This window comes from Oryza sativa, chromosome 6 (assembly GCF_034140825.1).
Source record: "Oryza sativa Japonica Group chromosome 6, ASM3414082v1".
Lineage (NCBI taxonomy): Eukaryota > Viridiplantae > Streptophyta > Magnoliopsida > Poales > Poaceae > Oryza > Oryza sativa.
In genome coordinates, this window is record NC_089040.1 from 2,853,766 (window position 1) to 2,876,120 (window position 22,355).

The following is a 22,355-nucleotide window of genomic DNA, read 5'->3' on the forward strand; positions in this document are numbered from 1 at the left end:
CGCTTAAACAAAAAAAAAAGATTAATAAAGCAGTGGGGATTTGGGAAGAAAGGGAGGTATACAGTGGAGAGATAGGGGAAGAGAGGGAGCGATCCAATCGCGTCGCTAAAACCCTAGCGGCTGGCTGATTTGGGGGATTGCTCGTCGGAGAGATGAAGATCCAGTGCAACGCGTGCGGCGCGGCGGAGGCGCGGGTGCTGTGCTGCGCCGACGAGGCAGCGCTCTGCACGGCGTGCGACGAGGAGGTGCACGCCGCCAACAAGCTCGCCGGGAAGCACCAGCGGGTGCCGCTGCTCTCCGACGACGGCGGCGCCGCGCCCGCCGCCGCCGCCCCGGCCGTGCCCAAGTGCGACATCTGCCAGGTCGCCCCCCTCCCCTCCCCTCCCCTCCTCGCTCTTTCTGCCTCGATTAGGGTAGTTGAGGCGTGCAGGAAATTTTGCCTCGATTTGTTTGATAGTAGTTTTGGATGTTCTTACCGAGTATAGTCAGTTAGCAAAGCGAAATTACTACGTTTATCAGCGATTAGAAGAAGCTATTCTTCCATGTTGATCAAGCTGTGCTGGCACACGTTTATCAGCGATTAGAAGAAGCTACTCTTCCATGTTGATCAAGCTGTGCCGGCACTGGAGAGGGGGTAGTAACTAGTAAGCATATGGAAGCACAAATAGGAATTCCTGTATATCCTGAGCTAAAAATTGAGGGGGTTGCTATTGATACTATGATGAACATCTATAAGTAAAACCCCATTTCGCCGAGGTGTTTTCTTATCTTGTGTTGTATGCTTAAGCTTCTTAATCACAATTAGCCAATTTCACATCTAGTTAACCACTATATATTTTTTATCAGTGGAAGGATCAAACTCTCTTTAAGGATACAAACTGAATTCTCACAGACTTGGATAGTATGAGGTAAAAAGGAGGTTAGAAAAGATTGACAGTTCATAGTTATGGTTTATATTGTGCTTGATGAATGAACACTAGAGTGAAGAGACAAGTCTGGTAATGATCTTTTCTGTTGGTGCTGTGTGAAAGTATACGGTCCCTAATATGATATCAAATGAGATGATATAAAATAAACGGTGAAGTGATGACTATCTGGTAACCCTAGCTAAAGCTATGCTTTGCCATTTCAATCATCTAAACTAGGGCAAATATTTGAACATTACAGTTGCATAGGTTTCTTACACTGAGGACACATATTGTAAAGTAGCACCGTACCAACATTTAATAGAGTGATGTCATGCTGCACATTAAGACCAGCTTTTTTTTTTTCCGATGCTCTGAGGTAGACTGTAAGCCTTGTGCAGTTTTACATAGCAAATCCTAGTATGTAGTGACTGTATGTGTTTTATAGGCTTATCGGGTCATTTCTAGTTGACAGATTGTTATATGTAAAACTTATTGTTTGGAATACCTAAAAAAAAATAAGGAAAAAGTATATGCTATTTGCTTTGCATGTTTATTTGTGCTGCACTTTAAGTCCAAGATCTTGCAAATGTTTTCTTGGTTTTTTGCATATCAACGTGATTATGCGGTAAGAAAATTAAATTTTGAGGCCTCTAGCAAAAACATAGAAAGTCATTGGTTGGATAGATACTTATTTATAGTTTATCTGAACCCCATCCTTTATTTCCATAAGGACGTTTGTCCAACTGTATTGTTCTATTTTAGACGGTGAGATATGGTACCAGACTGGATAGGTTGGATGTAGATCTTTTATGATGACATGATGAAATATGGCACTGTTCAGTTGGCTGTGTCATGTGCAACTGTGTAAAGTCCATGTGCAAAGAAAGGGACAACTAATGGTCTGATTATTGGACACATGACTGAAGTGAACCCACATAGGTTTCATTGCATCTCGTTGGTTCCTGCTGGAACTGCAAGTTGTGCTATTTATCCTTGATTTATTAGGCGCAGATCTCAAACTTTATTTGTCATTGCAGGAGGCTTCTGGATACTTCTTCTGCCTGGAGGACCGTGCACTTCTTTGCAGAGATTGTGATGTTTCTATACACACAGTAAACTCCTTTGTTTCAGTACACCAAAGATTCCTACTAACAGGTGTTCAAGTTGGCCTTGATCCTGCTGATCCAGTTCCACCTGTTGCTGACAAGCATGTTAAGAGTGCTGGTGGTTCAGTGGATTCAGCAACTAAACATTTGCAAAGGAATCCTACAGACTTATCTGGTGAAAACAGTGCATCTTTGCCCAGCCAAAATGTAATCAATGGTAATTATTCTAGGCAGAGTTCTGTTACAATGGCCAAGACAGGACAGGTCAATTGGACTATGAGCAACAACACAATTAGATCAATAGACCCTCCACCCAAGTATTCATCAGAGGAAAGTCCAGCACTTCTGCTAGCTAGCCACACTAGCACCATGGCAGCGTACTCCAGTCAAATCAGTAAGGATAGTGATCGGATCTACAACTTACCATTCACAGGTGGTAATGGGTCAGATAGTCTACATGATTGGCATGTTGATGAGTTCTTTAGTAACTCAGAATTTGGCTTTGCTGAGCATGGTTCTTCTAAGGTATTCCAAAATATTATATATATGTAAATTGCTGGTTGCCTGTTTTTCCTGTTATCAACAGTATGTCGTGCTTATTTAGTAATTTTTTGGAATGCAGAGTTTAAGCATGATACTTTGATTAATATTAGAGTACTGATACAGGACATGCACACACTCTCTCTCTCACACTCTCTCACACACACAGACAAATACCTGTCGAATTGTTAGTTGTTCAGTGAATGCATTTAAAATTAGGAGTTTTTACTGTGATACAATTAGACTTCTGTTATAATTTAGTTTATTCTAGATGTTTAGATGTTAACCTTTCCGTCATTCGTTAAGTGAAAACCTGTACCTAAGCTTATCTGTGTTTATGATTAATGAGAATTTCTTACCTAGTTGCTCCTTCCAATTGATATATGCTGATGGAACTGTGCAATGCTCAAGTCCTAGAATCAATCTAGCATGCTGATGCTTTGGGGGTTTGGATTCTATGACAATCTTTTGCTGAAATATAAATTGTTTACCGTAACTATCAAGCTTATAAGACAGTAACTTAAAGTCTGTGGAAGTGATTGCTGTTCCCTTGGCGTATGCTGTTTCATGTGTGCTTTTGGATGAATTCCACCACCTTTGCTATATACAGTTCATTGCGACTAATTTTAGAGCTGTCAATCATGATTTTTCTAGCATGTCTTGTTCGATTATGCAATGTGACTGAACCATACTCCCTCTGTCCCAAAAAAAGGCAACCTAGTACTAGGATGTGTCACGTCGTAGTACGAGGTTGAGTTTTTTTGGGACGGAGGGAGTACTGCTGACAGAATGAGGGCTAGATTTTTGTGTGGCATTTACATCGATGCTTAATTTATTTGCAAGTAGACTTTCTATTACCAAAGAAGCTCACTATTGAATATCTTTCTCTTCTCCTGCTGGGTTGAATTTCTCCATTTAGGTTTGCTTCTTATGCCGTTGTTGTTTTGGCTGTGCACTTACAGGGTGACAACGCTAAGCCAGGGAGTGCTGGTGGATCTCCGCAGTGCCGTCTGGCTGAAGGCCTGTTTGTCGAAGGACTTCTAGGTCAAGTGCCTGACAATCCATGGACAGTGCCTGAGGTCCCCTCGCCACCGACAGCCTCTGGTCTCTATTGGCAAAATAATTTGCTTTGCCCTTCGTACGACAGCACCATGTTCGTCCCTGAGATTTCCTCCTTGGAGAACTCTCAGAACAACTTCACTGTATCTGCTGGTTTGAAGCGCCGAAGGAGGCAGTTTTGATCTGCCGATAGCATCAGACACCATTCGGTTTAGTTGGCAGGTCACGTTGAGAGGAGGGCTTCTTGCCTGCCTGACCAAAGCCACAAAACACAGGGATGGATGATCATCCAGTGGTCAGTCTAAAAATATGTTGTAATGTTTGTGTTTCGACTATACGTTTGTTGCTGAAGTTTAAAGGCGAGGGAATTGTTGTGAGATCTGGGATGACAGATTTGTTGTTACCAATTTTGTGAATAGTGAAAATAAAAAGAGCATGGATAAGATCATGAATTCATGATGCGCAGGTTAATACATGTTGAAGTTCCTTAGCCACGAACAGTTTTGGTAGCGGGGTGTATGATGTATGATGTTAACCACAATTTTTCGAGCTAGTTTATGGAGCTAGACGACCTGGGTTCAAACCTCTTCTCTTCTAATTATTTGATATTAGGTCATTTCTTAATATTCGTGGTTTTTTATGTGACGCCAGGTATTGCAAGCTTGGGATTTATCCTAACGTCTCACTGTATTTGGAAATTTCATATGAATTTTACAGAGATTTGTAAGAATTTGATAAAAACACACACTTCAATTTCAGTATGAGACGGGAGAAGTTCAGTTCAGTTCACACGTTCGTAGGGATTTGATGGTTTTGCTTTTGCATCACCACCACTCACCAGTTCTCTTCTGTACCACGAAGGATAAAATCAGAGCCGTCCATCCAGGTATCCGACGGTTCAGATACTCCCAACGTGTTGACCCCTTCGGCCATTTGCGACTGCCGCTTTGCAGAAGCATCACGGCCGCATCGGCGACCCCGAACTCCGCCGCCGCCCGCAGCCGCCGCCGCCTTCGCAGCCGCCGCCGCCGCCGCCTTCTTCCAGGGCAAACGATGCTCCGCCGCGTCGCGCCATCCCTGCGGCGAGCTATCCTCACATCCTCCGCCCATGGCCGCGCGGGCGCGCAACTCACGGAGCCTGGTCTCTCGCCTCGCCACGCTCTGCTCCCGCAATGGCGCCTTTGCTCCTCCGCGGCCTCCACGAACTCTCCCCCGCCCCCGCCGCCGCCTCCTTCTTCTCCGCCTCAGGGAACACCGCGTCCAGCAGGCGGATCCACCGTCTCGTCGCTGAACCCTGCCGAGGTCGCCAAGTTCGCCGCCATCGCTGAGACCTGGTGAGATCCCCCCTCCACTCCCTCCCATTCCTGGCATGGTTTTTTGAGATGATGAACTACCACGCCCTCGCGATGCTTGGCCAATTTCGTTTAGTGCAATGACATTGATAGTGCTTTAGTAGTAATTTTGTACTTGGTGAATTGTGGTGAATACTGCTTCTAGCATGAGCTCAGTCAACAAATTTGATTGTACTCTTTGTTTTTTGGCACTCGAATAGTAGAATTCTCATTTAGGAGCAGATTCACAGGAAAAAAAAAGTGGGGTTACATATGTGTTGTTTCAAATGGAATGAACCTCCGACTTATCACCTGAGCATATGATTGCTTATTAGTGGCACAATTCCTGCAATAAACAGGTGGGATTCTGAAGGTCCATTCAAGCCGTTGCATCTGATGAATCCAACTCGACTGTCTTTTATCCGGTCCACTCTCTGTAGACATTTCAGGTACAGTTCCTCAGTCATTGTATTCATTTGTGGTTGTGATTATCACTGGTAAACCTGAATAAGTAAAGACAGGACATAGTGTCAACTCTTGTTTTGCCCCCTAACCATGTGTGTTCACTCTGCTAGGCGGGATCCAAATTCTTCTAAACCACTTGAAGGCCTTAAAGTTATTGATGTTGGATGTGGGGGTGGCATTCTCTCAGAGGTACCATCATTTTTTTCTTATAATCTGCTACTTTCTGACACTAAAATATATTGAACTGTGATCTATGTGATACTTACATAAAGGGAGAATGATATAGGTTCATGTAGGTGCGCCATATAGAAATGGGTATCATATGTGTGCTCGCGTCTTGCTTATCATATGCTTTTTGTGACATGTGCATATTGTAATTTGTAACTAATCATATCCAGGACTTTGGGAACAGGGACATACCATTCATCTACATGATATGATAGCTTAGGAATATGCCACAGCATAAGCTCATAATCATGCTAGCCTTGTAGGTTTGAATTTATTTTAACCTCTAACAACCATCTTTGAATATTTTGACTTACTAACCTCTATATTCTATATTGGCTTGTCCGGAATCAACCAAACTCCCAAGTATTAATCATATTCTCCTTTCGTAATCAAGTTTATAGACGTGGAGTTAGTGCATCTGTTGGCCACTTGTGCTTATACTTCATGGAGCATTGCTGATGCATAATGCTAGGCAGAAGATGGTTAATTCAGTTTCAGACTATGTTTAAATAGATACATCACTTATGCTGCATACCTCGATGTCTTCAGTAATGGCTCAACTCAGAAACATTGCGTACAGTAAAAATCAATCTGACAATGCTACTGAATAATCTCATAAAATGTGGAAAGTAGATCCACAGTCCACATGCTGCTTGACTCTAAATTGTTTGTGTTTTTTTACCTCATGTCAATGTATTCTAAGTGTTGCTGTGCATTTGTGGGCTGTAACATATGCTTTGTTCTATTGTTTGATTCACTGGACTAATTGCATGCTTATATGGCAGCCTCTTGCTCGGATGGGAGCTACAGTTACTGGAATTGATGCTGTTGACAAAAATATAAAGATTGCACGTGTCCATGCTGTATGTATAAGATTATCTAGTCATCTTAATATATTTATTAGATAGGCACACATTTGTTTCTCTCTTGATATATTAAAACAAAGTTATACTACTAAGGTTTAACTTACTGGATTACTCTGGCGTCCTTAAGAAGTTATATTATGATGATGTAACACTACACAATACACATAATGCTAAATGGAGCTTCAAATTTGTTTAGTTGTTCTCATCATATTGCATTGTATGGTCATCATATATATGATATTCATACTTTGAGGACTGATGATACCCATATCCTTTTCGTTAACTTTTGGTTATGATCTCATAAAGGCAGAAATGCCCAAGTAGACTCAATAATTTTATTATCTTTCCGCCAATGATTTTTTTTTTTTAAAAATTTTGTTTTCACATTCACAGGCATCCGATCCATCAACTGCTTCCATAGAATATTTCTGCACAACAGCTGGTCTCTCTCTCTCTCTCTCTCTAATGCTGCATTTGTACTTCCTGTCAGTTTAATCATATTGCTACTAATATATAAGTTTTAGTTAAAAAATGACTTGCTTGACCATTATTTTCTTTCAAGCAAACTAGCTTAGTGCCTACTTTGTGATGTACGAGAAATAAATATACCCCGTCTAGTCATGATTGGTTGTCCTAAACATCATATATTCAAGACTGGATGTAGTACTATAATAATCTAAAGTAAAAAAAGAAGAGCAAAAACTGATTATCCTCAAATCTAAATATTTTTTACATGTCCATATGGGATTAGATAATCACCTAGCATATGCAATATTTGCCTTCCTTCCTTTTTTTTAATATAAAAAAGTAGAAATATGTAATGTCTATATATGTAGCAGGGAAGATCCTGAAAAATGAGGTCGTATTAGAACACACCATCACTCCCCAACGCCTACTTTTATAAGAGCCGTGAATGAAGACTAAAAGATTGGCAGAGAAACTGGATGCATTTATCCACTCATAAGAGTGTACATTTGCTTCTACTTTTTTCTTTCTTTTTTCATTTCACCTTTATGAACTATAGTTTATCCTTTCAAATAATATATCTAGCCTGCCGATCTGCTCACATGTAAATAAGACTGTGTCGTTCTTGGGAAACATTGGCAGCACACATTTTCTACAGCGGTCTAATGCAGCTAGCCTCCCAATAATTATCATAACAAATTAACATTACTAAAGGAAGAAAAAAAATCCCAGTTTCTGTAAGAACAAATTTAGCATTCAAAAGATTTTTCTCTCTTGATTGTGACCAAAACCAAACTTATGTGAATATTGTTCTTGTGCAGAGGATTTGGTGAAAGAGAACAAACAATTTGATGCTGTGATTTCTCTTGAGGTATACACATTTTCATCCCATCTATGCCCTTCCTGTATGTCAAACAAGAAGCTTATTTATTGTGGAAGGCTGCAGAATCTGGAATTCAGAGATGCCTCGTCAATCTCTGATTGGAGAGCCTTTTTAATGTTATATTAGACAATGCTTTGGTTGTTCTGTTCTTGTAAATTATATAGCTTTCCATGCGTGCTTGCTAGTTCCTCTGATTATATTACTAATTTGCTGCAATTGATCCCCGCAAAAATAAAAATAAAAATAAAATTGCTTCACTTGATAAGAACTGATCTATTTCATGTACTCATAATCCAAATTTCGGGAGTCATGTATGGAATATCTGGAAGACCTATGTAGCTTACAGCAGAATATCGTACAGATGCTGCATGTTGTTCTTTAACCTTTCTTGATGAAAAATAATGTATTGCTGTGCGCCTGTGCCATCATGAGTGCAGACTAACCTTAATATACTTTCAGGTGATCGAGCATGTGGCTAATCCCTCGGGGTTCTGTGAATCTTTGTCAGCTTTGACAGTTCCTAATGGGGCCACTGTGATTTCTACAATCAACCGCTCAATGAGGGCATATGCAACTGCAATAGTCGCTGCGGAGTATATTCTTAATTGGGTTAGTCTCTATCTCTCTAGCATATTTTGGCCTCATACCCTCAGGTATATACTGCATTGTGTAGTCCTCTGTGTTGGAGAAAAAAATGCCATTCCTTCATGGTTAGCTTCTCGGAATCTTGATAGTGCAATTTATACCTCAAACCTTCCCAATGATTAATGCTTCATAGCCATACAGTGCCACACAAAATTGGTTGTCAGAATCATCCAATATTCAGGTGTGTACAGTAGTAAAAGAAATATATAGATTCTGTTCGTCATAATAGGTATTCATGGAGCATACGCAGGATGTAGTGTTATCTTGCCCAACGTCATTGTCTCACATATTACACAAGTGAAGTAGGGAATACATGCTTGCGGTGAAATTAGTTGCCAACAGGAGCATGTTTCTTAGTGTTGCCAGTTAATTGTTCTGTTGTTTGTTAGGTATGTTTCGAATATGAAAAAAAAGAAAGAAAAGAAAAGTGCATGTACCATCTTCAAACTGTTTGATTATAGGGTCAGACTAACTCGTGATGTTCCACTGAATGCTATCCAATGATTAGTTTCAAGTCTTGTAAAATATTTTCCCTGTGCTTTTACAGCTTCCTAAAGGCACACATCAGTGGTCCAAACTAGTTACCCCTGAGGAGCTGGTCCTTATACTGGAAAGAGCTTCAATCTCTGTAAGTTCTTCATCACTATGCTAAAAGTTTATCTTTTGTTGTTAGTCATGTAACTGAAAACACATCCATCACCAGGTACAAGAAATGGCCGGGTTTGTGTATAATCCGCTGCGTGGAGAGTGGTCTCTGTCAGATGATCTTACTGTAAATTATATTGCTTATGGCATGAAGAAAGTCGAAACACCCTCTGAGTCAAATTGACCTCACATCATCAAAATATTTTCGTCGGGAACTAAAACGTGCGCCACTTGAAAATTTTGGCAGGGATTACAATCAAATAGCACACTGAAAAGTTTTGACTTCTCTTTTTGTTAATTTCGGAAAACAGGGAGCATGTAGTAGTGTCATGGGGAAGCCCCACTGAGGTGTGCAAACTGCTAAGTTGATAGCAGTGGCAACAGCTAACAAGTAAAGTAGGGGTAGCTTTGTCTCTTTGATTGTAACTAGTAGTACTTCTTTCAAACTTTCCTTCATATAAATAAGTACATTTCAGACGAGTTCACCAAAGTTCTAGCTGCGATTGCCCTTTTGTTAAACTATATGCAGATACTGTTTCTCTTGTTATATAGATGAATTCCCTCTTTCCTTTCTATTTACCATCTTCTATGGAGTACGAATGCATGACCCCATGAAACTTAATGTTTCACGCTTCATAATTCACAACCTGTCAGTGTAGCCACAAGCCTCAGAACTTTTTACATGAGAACTACCTCTAATATCTTCAGCAAACAGCCAACAAAGCATGGCTTTTGATAGAAAACCAGAGTGAAATTCCCAGGACTGTCTTACGGTTTTATATAAAGGGATAATAAAACATAAACATTTAAACCATAAAACATATGACTGTCACAAGTTATAATATACTCCCTCCGTCCTATAATATAAGGGATTTTCAGTTTTTGCTTGCAATGTTTGACCATTCGTCTTATTCAATTTATTTTGCAAATATAAAAAATAAAAAGTTGTGCTTAAAGTACTGTAAATAATAAATGAAGTCACAAATAAAATAATTAATAATTTCAAAAAAATTTGAATAAGACGAGTGATCAAACGTTGTAAGCAAAACTCAAAATTTCTTATATTATGGGGACGGAGTATATTATTCTCTATGACTTTGATCATAAAATGAGTTACTCTTACTTTCTTTTATTATTTACACTGGACTGCACCAGTGTAAATCAGCCCCCTGTTTAGCTTCGCGCCCGCCGTTTTAGAGAAAAGAAAACTATGCTCACGTGCTCAATTACTATGATAATATTTGATCCGAGGTTGACAACTAAATAGTACAAAATATAATAATTAAAAATTTTATAGGATAACTTCAAACCTAGGAGGAGACGAAACAAACACGGCTGCCTGCCTGAGGCTGAGAGAGTCAATATTTATGGTTTTGCATAGCCTATTTTTCTACTGCACGGAGGATAAATCTGGGCCGTCCTTCAGTTATCCGACGGCCCAGATATTCCTAGCGGGCCCTCCTAGTTCGTCCGTCAACTCGCGGCCTATAATTACCTCGACCACCACCGCCGCCGCCGTATCGGCGATCACACTCTCGCTGCCACCGGTGAAGTCCAGGCTCGAGCAAGCGATGCTCCGCCGCCTTCCTCCGTGCCTCCGGCGAGCGCTCCCCGCCTCCTCCTCCTCCACCTCCGCTCCTCGCCGCGGCGTTCGCCTCGCGGAGCATGGCCAATCCCCTCCTCAATCCGCGCCCCCACCGCCTTCTCCGGCTACGCAGAAGGACGGCGCGGTGCGTACTCCGGGTGGCGGATCCGCCGCCTCGTCGCTGAACCCCGCCGAGGTCGCCCATTTCGCCTCCTTTGCTGAGACCTGGTGAGATGAGATGAGATGAGATCGATCCCCTCGTCTGGCCTCTACTCCCTCCTCTTGCTGGCCGTGTGGTTACGTCTCATTCGAGATGATGAACCTACTGCTCCTTCGCTAGATGCTTTGGCCAAATTTTTATTTAGTGCAGTGGCCTTGATCCTGTTTTGATTCTAGTTTTAGGAATAATTTGTACTACGGTGATGAATACTGCTTCTAGCACGAGTGCGCTATAGCTCTCAACAAATTTTTTTTATTGCATTCGATTAATACCATTCTCATTTAGGAGTAGCTAGTCCACAGAAATAAAATAAAATAAAATAAATGCATTCGATTAATATCATTCTCATTTAGGAGTAGGTAGTCCACAGCGAAAAAAAAATGGGGTTGTATATGGTTGTTCGGAATGGAATGAATCTCCGAATTATCACCTCGCATTTATATGATTGTTTCTGGAATGAACAGGTGGGATACTGAAGGGCCATTCAAGCATTTGCTTGTGATGAATCCAACCCGAGTGTCTTTTATCCGGTCCATTCTATGTAAACATTTCAGGTACATTTCCATATCCACCATATTTATTTGTGGTTGTGATCATCAGTTTATCACTGGGTAGCACCTGAATAAGTGTACTTCTACATAATCAAACTGTCAACTCTTTTTTTTCCCTAACTGTGCGTATTCACTCTGTCAGGCGGGATCCAAATTCATCTAAACCACTTGAAGGTCTTAAAATTATTGATGTTGGATGTGCGGCTGGCATGCTCTCGGAGGTACTGAAGTTCTCTATCTTAGATCAATTCCTTCCGGATCTCTCAGTGCATTTGTGGACTGTAACATGTGCTCTGTCTTTTTGTTTGATTGTCTGGACTAACTGCATGCTTATACATGGCAGCCTCTTGCTCGGATGGGAGCTACAGTTACCGGAATTGATGCTGCTGACGAAAGTATAAAGATTGCACGCGTCCATGCTGTATGTATAAATATATTTAGCCATCTTAACATAATTATTAGTTGGACAAGAATGGGCACGTGTTTCTTTCTCAAAATGTTAAAACAAGTAAATTCATGCTACTAATATTTAATTTACTTACTCTGGCACTCTTAAGAAGTTATATTATGGTGATGTAATGCTACATATGTGTCTCTCTCTCTGTTCTTTTACTTAACTTTCGGTTATGATTTCATAATGATAGCAATGCCCAAGCTATAGCCATGATAATTTTACTATCTTTTTCATAAATGATTTTTGGTTCTTATATTCACAGGCATCTGATCCATTGACTGCTTCCATTGAATATCTCTGCACAACAGCTGGTCTCTCTCTCTCTCTCTCTCTCTACATAACTGTTAGTTATTATCATTAGAACATATTTATAGGCCATAACTGTTAGTTTTTTTTTCCATTTCACTTTTATATATGTTGTTCTTGGGGATCATAGGTTGCACTTGAATTCTCTGTTGGTTTTGATACAGCTAGCTTATCAATAATTTACCCTGCCCTATAATAATATATCGACTGGACTTGAAAAGTTGAAATGAGGAACATAAATCCCCAGTTTCTGTCATAATGCACTTAAATATGCAAATGATTGATCTCTAAAACTTCTCATGGCTGTGATCCGTGCAAAACTTATGCGAATATTATTCTCGTGCAGAGGACTTGGTAAAAGAGAACAAACAATTCGATGCTGTAATTTGTCTTGAGGTACACACATTTTCATTCCATCTACGATCTATGCCCATTCTATCTGTTAAACAAGACATTTGATTAAATATAGGGCAATGGCATAACCTTTTTATTGTGGCAGGCTGCAGGCATCATCTTCAAGACTCTGAAGTTCAGAGATTCCTTGTCAATTTCTGAACGGGGAGCCTTTTTGTTGAGTTATATAAGTATATTGGAGAATGCTTTGGTTGTTTTGTACTCATAATCTATATAACATTCTACGTGTGCTCACTTTGTTACCAATTTACTATACTTGGTACAGTAAACATTAAACTATTTCATTTACTCCAAGAAGAACTAAACTATTTTACGAACCCTCAATGACTTATACAACAAATAGAGGAGCCATGTGTAAGAAATCTCTGGTATGCAGCTTACAGCAGAATATTATAGAAAATATACAGCATGTTGCTCTTACAAGCTTTCTTAATGAAAAATAATTTACCACTGTGCCGTGAATACAGAGTAACCTTAATTTATTTGTAGGTGATTGAGCATGTGGATAATCCTTCGGAGTTCTGTGGGTCTCTGTCAGCTTTGACAGTTCCTAATGGGGCCTTTGTGATTTCTACAATCAACCGCTCAATAAGAGCATTTGCAACTATGATATTTTCCACTGGGTTAGTTCTTGTCCCTTTTGCATATTTTTGCTTCCTCCCTCAGATGGTTATGTAGTCCACTGTGTTACAGAAAAATGCCATTTATTCATAGCTATCTTATTGGAGTCTTTGATAGTGTAACTTATACTTCAAACCTTTCCAAATGATTATTGGTTGTTGAAATCATCCAGTATTCAAGTGTCTAGAATAGTAAATGCAATTCTGTTTCACAATATGTGGTCTTCAAGGAAGCATAGACAGGAAATAACGGTACGGTGTAGAACGTTTACTTACCCTTTGCTTCATCAATTAATTATGTTGATCAGCATAATCACCTGCAAACTGTTTGATCACAGGCCCACTCAGTCAGGCCACAAACTTTAATGCGATGCAATGATTAATTTTGAGCCTCGTAAAACATTTTTCCTGTGTTTTTTACAGATTCCTAAAGGCACACACCATTGGTCAAAATTAGTTACCCCTGATGAGCTAGTGCAAATGCTGGAAAAAGCCTCAATCTATGTAAGCTCTTCGTCACTATAATATGTCTAACTTTTTGTTGTAAGTTATGTAACTAATACCAGATCCATCATCAGGTACAAGAAATGGCAGGGATTGGTTATAATCCATGGCGTGGAGATTTTTCCATGTCAAAGGATACTAGTGTGGATTATTTTGCTTATGGCATAAAGAAAGTTGAAACACCCTCAGTAGTGTCACAAACTCAAGCTTAGCACACTGTTAGTACAAAGGGGAAAAAAAGAGATGATCCTGAATCATCGGGATCAGGATAATTCTGTTGCAAGAAAAACATGTGCTATTTGTATGTTTTTGTGCGGACTACAATCAGATAGCAAAGTACAGTGTACGTGTGTAGTGTACACACTGTAGTGGTGTGTGCATATATATCTTCCATGTAATAAAACAAATAGCAAATTTAAAAGCTTTTTTTTTCATATACTATCTGTTGAGTACTCTCTCTTTGTATTAAATGAATTCTGAAGGATTTTAGTTGAAATTGAATTATTTATTATTATTTTTGTTTGGTAAAACTCCTATGATTATTCAGCAATGTACATCTTTGGATGTTATTTCCCCGATCATATATATATATATATATTTGATGTTTAGGATAAGATTTAACCGAACTTTTAAAATCTCATCCACCAATTTTATATTGGAATATATTTTATAACATCTAACAAATTTATGATAGTATAATACTAGTATTTTTTAGTCAAATCTGCATATATCATTTTCCAAAAACTAAGAAATTTGAGAAATTATTGATGGTTGATATTTTAAAGTTTCCCTGAATCTTGGTTGTGTTTAGTTCAGCGCAAAGTTTGGATTTCGGTTGAAATTGAAGATGATGTGACTGAAAAGTTGTGTTTGTATGACAGGTTGATGTGATGGAAAAGGACTGAAGTTTGAATCTAAACTTTGGATCTAAACACAACCCTTGTTTTAAAATGAAGGGGGTATAACCGTATAAACTGCGAGTTAGCACATCACTGACAACTTGGTCCCACAAAGCTTTACTTCCGCGTGGGCCATACCGCGAGAGTATCCGCCGCGCCGCAGAACATGGCGGACGCCGCCGCCGCCGCCGCCGGCGGCGGAGGCAGCCACCGTTCCGTCCACCATGCGCACCTCGCGGCGCTGCTCAACCCCTCCCCGCGCTCGCCGCCGCACCCGCACCCGCTCCAGCTCCACCGGCGCCACCTCCCGCTGTCCCTTCCCGCGGCCCGCCGCCTCGCCGCGGCCTTCCCGCCGCTCCCGCTCCTCCTCTCCCTCCTCGCCGCGCTCCGCCTCCTCCCCTCGCCGCCGCCGCCGCGCCCCTTCGACGCGCTCATCAGGTCGTACGCCTCCCTCCCTCGCCCCTCCCTCGCCGCCGCGGCGCTCGCGTTCGCCGCGTCGGCCGGGTACGCCCCCTCCGTCCCGGCCTACAACGCCGTCCTCCTCGCGCTCTCCGACGCCTCGCTCCCCTCCGCCCGCCGCTTCCTCTCCTCCATGCTCCGCCACGGCGTGGCGCCCAACGTGTACACCTACAACATCCTCGTCCGCGCGCTCTGCGCCCGCGGCCGCCTGGAGGAGGCGGTCGGCGTCGTGGGCGACATGCGTGGCGCGGGCTGCGCGCCCAACGCCGTCACCTACAACACGCTCGTCGCGGCGTTCTGCAGGGCCGGGGAGTTGGACGGCGCGGAGAGGGTGGTCAGCTTGATGAGGGAGGAGGGCAATGCGAAGCCGAATCTGGTGACCTTCAACTCGATGGTGAATGGGCTGTGTAAAGCGGGGAGGATGGAGGGTGCACGCAAGGTGTTCGATGAAATGGTGAGGGAGGGGTTGGCACCGGATGTGGTCAGCTACAACACCTTGTTAAGTGGTTACTGCAAGGTGGGTTGCTTACATGAGTCATTGGCGGTGTTTTCAGAGATGACACAGAGAGGGCTTGTGCCAGATGTCGTGACGTTTACGTCGCTAATCCATGCAACATGTAAGGCTGGTAACTTGGAGCAGGCAGTGGCTCTGGTGGCGCAGATGAGGGAGAGGGGCCTTCGGATGAACGAGGTCACTTTCACGGCACTTATTGATGGTTTCTGCAAGAAGGGGTTCTTGGATGATGCATTGCTTGCAGTTGAGGAGATGAGGAAATGTGGGATCCAGCCTTCAGTGGTATGTTACAATGCACTTATTAATGGGTACTGCAAGTTAGGAAGAATGGATCTAGCAAGAGAGCTAATCCGTGAAATGGAGGCTAAAAGAGTGAAACCCGATGTTGTGACCTATAGTACGATTATCAGCGGATACTGTAAGGTTGGCAATTTGGATTCTGCATTCCAATTGAATCAGAAAATGCTCAAAAAGGGTGTGCTTCCAGATGCAATCACCTACTCATCACTCATAAGGGGTCTTTGTGAAGAGAAAAGGCTCAATGATGCTTGTGAGCTATTTGAGAACATGCTTCAACTTGGTGTGCAACCTGACGAATTTACTTATACAACACTCATTGATGGCCACTGCAAGGAAGGAAATGTTGAGAAGGCTCTTTCTCTGCATGATGAGATGATAAGGAAGGGAGTTCTCCCTGATGTTGTGACGTACAGTGTGCTCATAAATGGGCTTAGCAAGTCAGCACGTACAAAGGAGGCACATCGGTTACTCTTTAAACTGTATCATGAAGATCCGGTTCCAGACAATATTAAGTATGATGCTCTGATGCTTTGTTGCAGCAAAGCTGAGTTTAAGAGTGTAGTGGCCCTCCTGAAGGGATTTTGCATGAAAGGCTTGATGAAGGAAGCTGATAAAGTATACCAGTCGATGTTGGACAGAAACTGGAAGCTTGATGGGTCTGTGTACAGTATACTTATTCATGGGCATTGCAGGGGAGGAAATGTTAGGAAGGCTCTCAGCTTTCATAAACAAATGTTGCGGAGTGGGTTTTCCCCTAATTCAACAAGCACCATTTCATTGGTTAGGGGTTTATTTGAAGAGGGGATGGTTGTGGAAGCAGATAATGCCATTCAGGACTTACTGACTTGTTGTCCACTAGCAGATGCAGAAGCATCAAAGGCTCTTATTGACCTCAATCGGAAGGAAGGTAATGTGGACGCTTTAATTGATGTTCTTTGTGGTATGGCAAGGGATGGACTACTTCCAAGCTCAGGGTGAAATCTGGTATTCAGAATCCTCCCCCTCTGTGGAATACTGGAATTACATGATGACCATATGTCACTTTGGAGTTTGGAGCACTTATTTTTCCATGCTTCGCTTAACAAAATGAAGTGTGCCCTGTGGAAGTACATGACTTGCCTTGAATCATGACGATGCATCATGGAAGGGTTTAAAAGGTTCTTTGTTATTCCTTATGTCCAAAAATGGCACGACTTCTGTTTCTCCATTTATTTGTTTTTCTTGGACAAAAAGCTAATATTGATGAAATGAGTCTCCGCCTGTTGGTTTTGGTTGGTCCCGTGTTTAGTTTGTTGGTCAAATTATCCTGTTTTCATTAACTGACCAGTGTTTGCTTTGCTGCAGATTAAAGATTATAAAATGCTGAAATATGCATGCACCTACACCCCGAGGGAACTGCTTATATCAACCAATGGAGGAACTGAAGATAAAAACGAACAGTGGAACAATGATTGATACAACTGGGCGTTATTCAATGTCTCAATCATGAACCAAAGAGTTCTGCATTGTTCCCCAGCCACAGCCAACGCCCAACAGTCATATGGGGTTTGGATTGGAAGGGTTCTGCCATCGAAACCATTTTTCGTGCAATTAAGCAAATGGAATGTTTTGAGGACGAGTGTCCATTGTTGCTGACGGAGAAGCAAATAAAAAGAAAAGGTTGGACCTAAAGAAGGACTTGGAGTCAATGGTTTTAAGAAGGAAGAGGTAAATATTTCCCCTGGTGAGCGCGCTCGACAAGGGTCGAACCTGGGCTGGTTGGGTGCATGCCAGCGACCCCTGCCACTGCGCTACTAGCACATCTCGGAGAAGCAAATATATCATGATTCATGAAGTTTAAGGTAGTTCGTATTATTGGTATACTAGTCTGTCCCAAAAAAAGACAAACTCTAGCTACAAACCTGGACACGCATGTGTCCAGGTTCGTAGCTAGGATTAGACTTTTTTTTGGGACGGGGTAGCTCTTGAAGAAAATCGAAGTGACAGTTCATACATCACGGAGATGACAAGCGTGGTAGAACAACCACTGAGGTACTGACAATTTAAGCATGATGGATCACAGAGGTTTGTGCCACAGGAGCTACAAAGAGCCAAATGTGCAGGACCGATGCTCCACCAGGTTATCTTGTAACATGTACAGATAAAAACATTTTGCTATGTTACCAAATGGTAGCAGTAAAAATGTAAAATAGATTTCTGTATGACATTGAAATGGGACGCGCCTTGCTCAGGGTACTATTGTTTTTTTTTCTTCTTTTTTACGAGGAACCTGAATGTGGGACCCATTGTCAGCCACCGATGGAAAGGACGGTGCCGTAGACAATGTGGCCTTTTTCATGGCATCGCAATTCCTGGTAATTCTCTGGAGAATCCCAGGGGGTCCCAATGAATTGGTAGCCACCCGTTTGTTGTGCTGTACTCCGCTGCCTCCCCAGCAATTCAGCAAATATCTCCTGCTCTTTGCCTTCATTCTGTAGAGCTCCAGTTTCCAGGCTCCAGTTTGGTTCTCACATATAATTGTGTGTCTTGATTAATTTTCTGTGAGCTCTTCATCTGGTCTGGTATCCTGTGATTTTCTTTATTTGCGTTTTTGGCTCTTGCTTGTGCTTAATTTCTGAGGGGGTAGAGCAGAAGGAGCTTAGTAAAGAGTTCTTTTGCCGAGCAAAATGGCAGGTTACCCTTTGCCTCTAATTCCCATGGCATCGGGGTCGTTGTGCTGCTCGGAAATTGAGTTCGTTCCTGGTTCTCACACTGCTCAAAAGCTGGCCTCTTTATTCAGTGAGGCTGGTTGAGTGAGGCCAGGTGAACATTTTTGTTTAATAAATTCGATCTTGCTCACATCTGCTTTGTTTGGGCACCTCAGTGAGAATCTTTTCCTTGTCGGAAGGTAAATAGTTTTCAGATAAGACTAAGAGATGCATTTCTTTCTTTCTTTCTTGGGATCTTTTCCTTCTTTTTTTTTTTTGCGAGCAAAATTCATCATAATTTGTTTCTGGGTTCTGCTGTTCTGCTCCTCCTCTTTTTGCTGCTAATTCTTTTTTCAGGAAATGCTGCATGATTCTGTAAACCACTATTTTTTTTAGATCATAAACCACTACTGTTTAATCAGTACTCCTACATCTCACATTTGCAGTGCAAAAACGAGCGAATATTTGTACATTCTTAGTACAATGTTTGGAAGCATAATATATTTTTCCTCCCTTTTTCTTTCTTTCTGAAGAACAGATTGTTGGGGGTCCTGCATGACAACAGTAGTCTGACATTAGAGCAGGCTGAGGAGCATCTGATTTTATTCCATGGATTTCATTTCACTCATCCCACATGACACATACGCGTAGGTAGAAGAAGGAGAAGATCAAATCAACTCATGGTAAGCGTACAAATTAAACCAAATGATCATAAAGTAAGGGCGCTAATCAAAACAACAAGAAGAAGAATGAAAAAGAATGAAGGCGAGATGGCATTGCTGATTGCTGCATGCGTGCGCGCGTCGGCATCCGGTTACATGCGGTGGTGAGGCTTGGTGTGGCCGCCATGGCCGCCGTGCTTGCGCGCCCCGTGCTTCTTCGCCGGGTGGTGGTGCGCCGGCGTGTGGCCGTGCTTCTTCGCCGGAGCCGGGTGCCCGGCCACCGCGGTGGCCGTGAACATGAGCACGGCAAGCGCCAGCGCCACCAGCAACCTCTTCAACAATCCCGCCATGGATGGACAGTATGTCTTCTTCTTCCTCCTCCTCCTCTTCTTGCTCTCTCTCTCTCTCTTTATTCTGTTCATATGTGTGCTGGTGGTTGTATATATAATTGCCAAGTGATATGCATGCTGAGGCAGGGCTCTGCCGGGGTAGAACACAGCTAGATTGGGGCTCATCTTCGATTGGTTCGTTTGTTGTTGGGTCACATCAAAAATGGGGGCACAAATCGAGATACACGATAGTATTACTTCCTCCGTCCCATAATATAACAACCTAGAACTAGATATAATATCACATAATACTATGTATCTGAATAAAAAACTTGTCTGCATACGTAATACTAGATAATGTCTCATCTAGTATTAGGTTGCTATATATATTATGGTGCGGAGAAAGTAATTAGCAAGGGGAGTGGAGATGGAGTGGTTGATTGGTTGTCATAATCTGATCGACATCACGGGCTCCTCGCCGTTGCGCATATGCATACGGTTAGTTAGACGCTTGGATGGAAGCTGCTGTTGATATGTTAATTGTTAGGGTTAGGAACTAGTAGGAAAGATACAGCTATAGCTTTGGGTTGTGGTTGGTGATGTGCACATTTCTCATGATGCGTGTAGTATTGTAGTAGATGGCATTATTTGATCAGGTCTGACTTTTGCTGCTAAAATTATGCAAGATTATGGTGTCCCCCAGGGAAGGGCTCTCTTGGTACAGTCTCTGACTTTGTGGCTGAATAGGATTAGTGCATATGAAAATTGGGCTTCGAGAAAGGAAAGCTTTGTGTTACAGGATGTGCTGTCCTGAGAAAAGAAAAATGGAATGTGCCTTTATTTGATTGAAATGTCAGAACAAATTCATGAGAGAGAGAGAGAGAGAGAGAGAGGTACAATAACTCATTTAAATCACAGGAGCATCATATCCATCTGCAAGCAAATAATAATAATAAATGAAATTCAACAACAGCTCAAATTAATGGTTATATAGTCTATAAATCTAACTTGATGTGCAAAGGGGGAGGTTGCCGTCTTGCAGGTACCAAGCTTTGCATTTTTCTTTTCATGGATGTGGCAGTAAAAATTTTAATGGCCACCGACACCGACACACACCGTCGCCGAACTTAAAAAAAAAAAAAAAGATCTTCTGTATCTGCACAAGTGCCACATTTTTAAGTCAGTCCCTATCCGTGGGCAAGAGGAGAAAATTGTTCGAGGTTCTAGGCCGTATTCGGTATTCTGCAGCCATATTTGGTGCAGGTGCCAGGTGGTATTGATCTATGGATTGATGAAGCCTTTGTGAGAATGTGCACCATAGTACTACAGCCATATTTAGACCCAATCTCAAAAATTTTCACCCTATCAGACTATCACATCGAACGTTTAAACCATAGTTATTAGGACCGGATCGGTAAATGAACCGATCGAGCTCTTAGTTCACTGGTTTAGTGGTCGGGCCACTAATTATACATATTGCGACTAATTTGCGAGATGAATATTTTAAGCATAATCGCTCTATGATTTGATAATGTGGTGCTATAGTAAATATTTGCTAATGACAAATTAATTAGGCTTCATAAATTCGTCTTGTGGTTTACTGACGGATTCTGTAATTATTTTTTTATTAGTGTCTGAACATCCTATGGGACACCCTATATAATATCCGATGTGACACGCAAAAACTTTACACCCCTGAATCTAAACACCCTCAACTAGTACGTACAAACAACATACGTAAGGATTTTTTTTTTGCCGTTTTGGATGAAGTAGAACTTACAAAATTATTTGCTAGAATTTTATATTGTTTGTCTTAGTTTTTAATTCTAGTGATCATCTTCTCAGAAGAGTTGGAATTTGTCCCATCACTCATTTGTGTTTTTATTTTTAATTCTAAAACATAATGGCTATGTGCCTGTCGACAAAGACCGAAGATGTAAACTACTCCCTCCGTTCCAAAATATAACAATTTTTATACCTCAGGATTTGTCCTAAAATATAACAACTTCTCCACCAACATTCTCTTCCCAACCAACCACAACCCTCCACCATTCACTTTTCCCACTTACCTTCACTACTCATCCAATCACAACCATCTACCACTTATTTCTACCTACTTTCTTAATAATTGTGTCCAACTCTAGAGCTTCTTATATTATTTTAGGACGGGAAGAGTATTTTTTTCCTTAATCTAAAAGGTGCAAACAACTAATGCGATAAAATCTCTCCACTTCTCATCTCGATGCTGTTGGAGAGGAAGAGATCATGAAAGCCCCAACCCAATTGACTGAATGGGCCTCCAGCGCAAATTGACCTGCAATCTGGGCCGTACAAGTTGATGGGCTAATGAAATAGGCCCTTAGCCTTTGTTCCTGTTCGTTTTTATAAAAGTTTGAAAGTTTCTAGAAAAAAATTTCTCGAACTAAAGTTTTGAGATGATTGTTTTTTTAAAAAATAAATTGTTCATAAGAACAAATGTGCGCTGCATAGCAACCTCCTTCTACCATTGGTAGCGATATGTCCATCTTGGTTCTTGGGTTGGCCTATAGCCTAATTGGTAGAGTATAAAAAACTAGCAAAATATGATAAAGCATTATTAATGTAGTGGTAGAGTCGTGGTTGCATGACTTCACCCATCAGGGTTGAAATCTTGGTGTCTATAAATATTACGTATGTGCACATGAGCTTTTAACAGGGTTTAGGTGAACCG

At 41.5% G+C, this 22,355-nt stretch overlaps 4 protein-coding genes and 1 long non-coding RNA gene across 5 annotated transcripts; all 5 read left to right on the forward strand.

Moving 5' to 3' along the window:
* The first annotated feature begins 52 nt into the window (after positions 1–52).
* On the forward strand, positions 53–4,065 carry LOC4340156 (B-box zinc finger protein 22). Its single transcript, XM_015788847.3, has 3 exons — positions 53–362; positions 1,946–2,539; positions 3,517–4,065. The coding sequence occupies exons 1-3, from the start codon at positions 153–155 to the stop codon at positions 3,793–3,795; spliced, it is 1,083 nt and encodes a 360-aa protein (XP_015644333.1). The 5' UTR covers positions 53–152; the 3' UTR covers positions 3,796–4,065.
* Positions 4,066–4,508: 443 nt separating this feature from the next.
* LOC4340157 (ubiquinone biosynthesis O-methyltransferase, mitochondrial) lies at positions 4,509–9,631 on the forward strand. The gene is made up of 9 exons (XM_015785860.3): positions 4,509–4,947; positions 5,304–5,393; positions 5,520–5,598; positions 6,423–6,500; positions 6,897–6,945; positions 7,790–7,839; positions 8,311–8,460; positions 9,044–9,124; positions 9,200–9,631. Exons 1-9 carry the CDS (start codon positions 4,667–4,669, stop codon positions 9,323–9,325), a joined length of 984 nt encoding a protein of 327 aa, XP_015641346.1. The 5' UTR covers positions 4,509–4,666; the 3' UTR covers positions 9,326–9,631.
* A 1,029-nt stretch (positions 9,632–10,660) lies between these two features.
* LOC4340158 (ubiquinone biosynthesis O-methyltransferase, mitochondrial) lies at positions 10,661–14,231 on the forward strand. The gene is made up of 9 exons (XM_015786083.3): positions 10,661–10,954; positions 11,411–11,500; positions 11,640–11,718; positions 11,841–11,918; positions 12,214–12,262; positions 12,604–12,653; positions 13,161–13,294; positions 13,715–13,795; positions 13,870–14,231. The coding sequence occupies exons 1-8, from the start codon at positions 10,713–10,715 to the stop codon at positions 13,746–13,748; spliced, it is 756 nt and encodes a 251-aa protein (XP_015641569.1). The 5' UTR covers positions 10,661–10,712; the 3' UTR covers positions 13,749–13,795; positions 13,870–14,231.
* Positions 14,232–14,797: 566 nt separating this feature from the next.
* LOC4340159 (pentatricopeptide repeat-containing protein At5g39710) lies at positions 14,798–18,202 on the forward strand. Its single transcript, XM_015788744.3, has 2 exons — positions 14,798–17,124; positions 17,312–18,202. Exon 1 carries the CDS (start codon positions 14,861–14,863, stop codon positions 16,943–16,945), a length of 2,085 nt encoding a protein of 694 aa, XP_015644230.1. The 5' UTR covers positions 14,798–14,860; the 3' UTR covers positions 16,946–17,124; positions 17,312–18,202.
* Positions 18,203–18,442: 240 nt separating this feature from the next.
* On the forward strand, positions 18,443–19,732 carry LOC136356875 (uncharacterized). The gene is made up of 2 exons (XR_010741899.1): positions 18,443–18,854; positions 19,193–19,732. It is a non-coding gene; the product is annotated as an uncharacterized lncRNA (long non-coding RNA).
* The last annotated feature ends 2,623 nt before the right edge of the window (positions 19,733–22,355 follow it).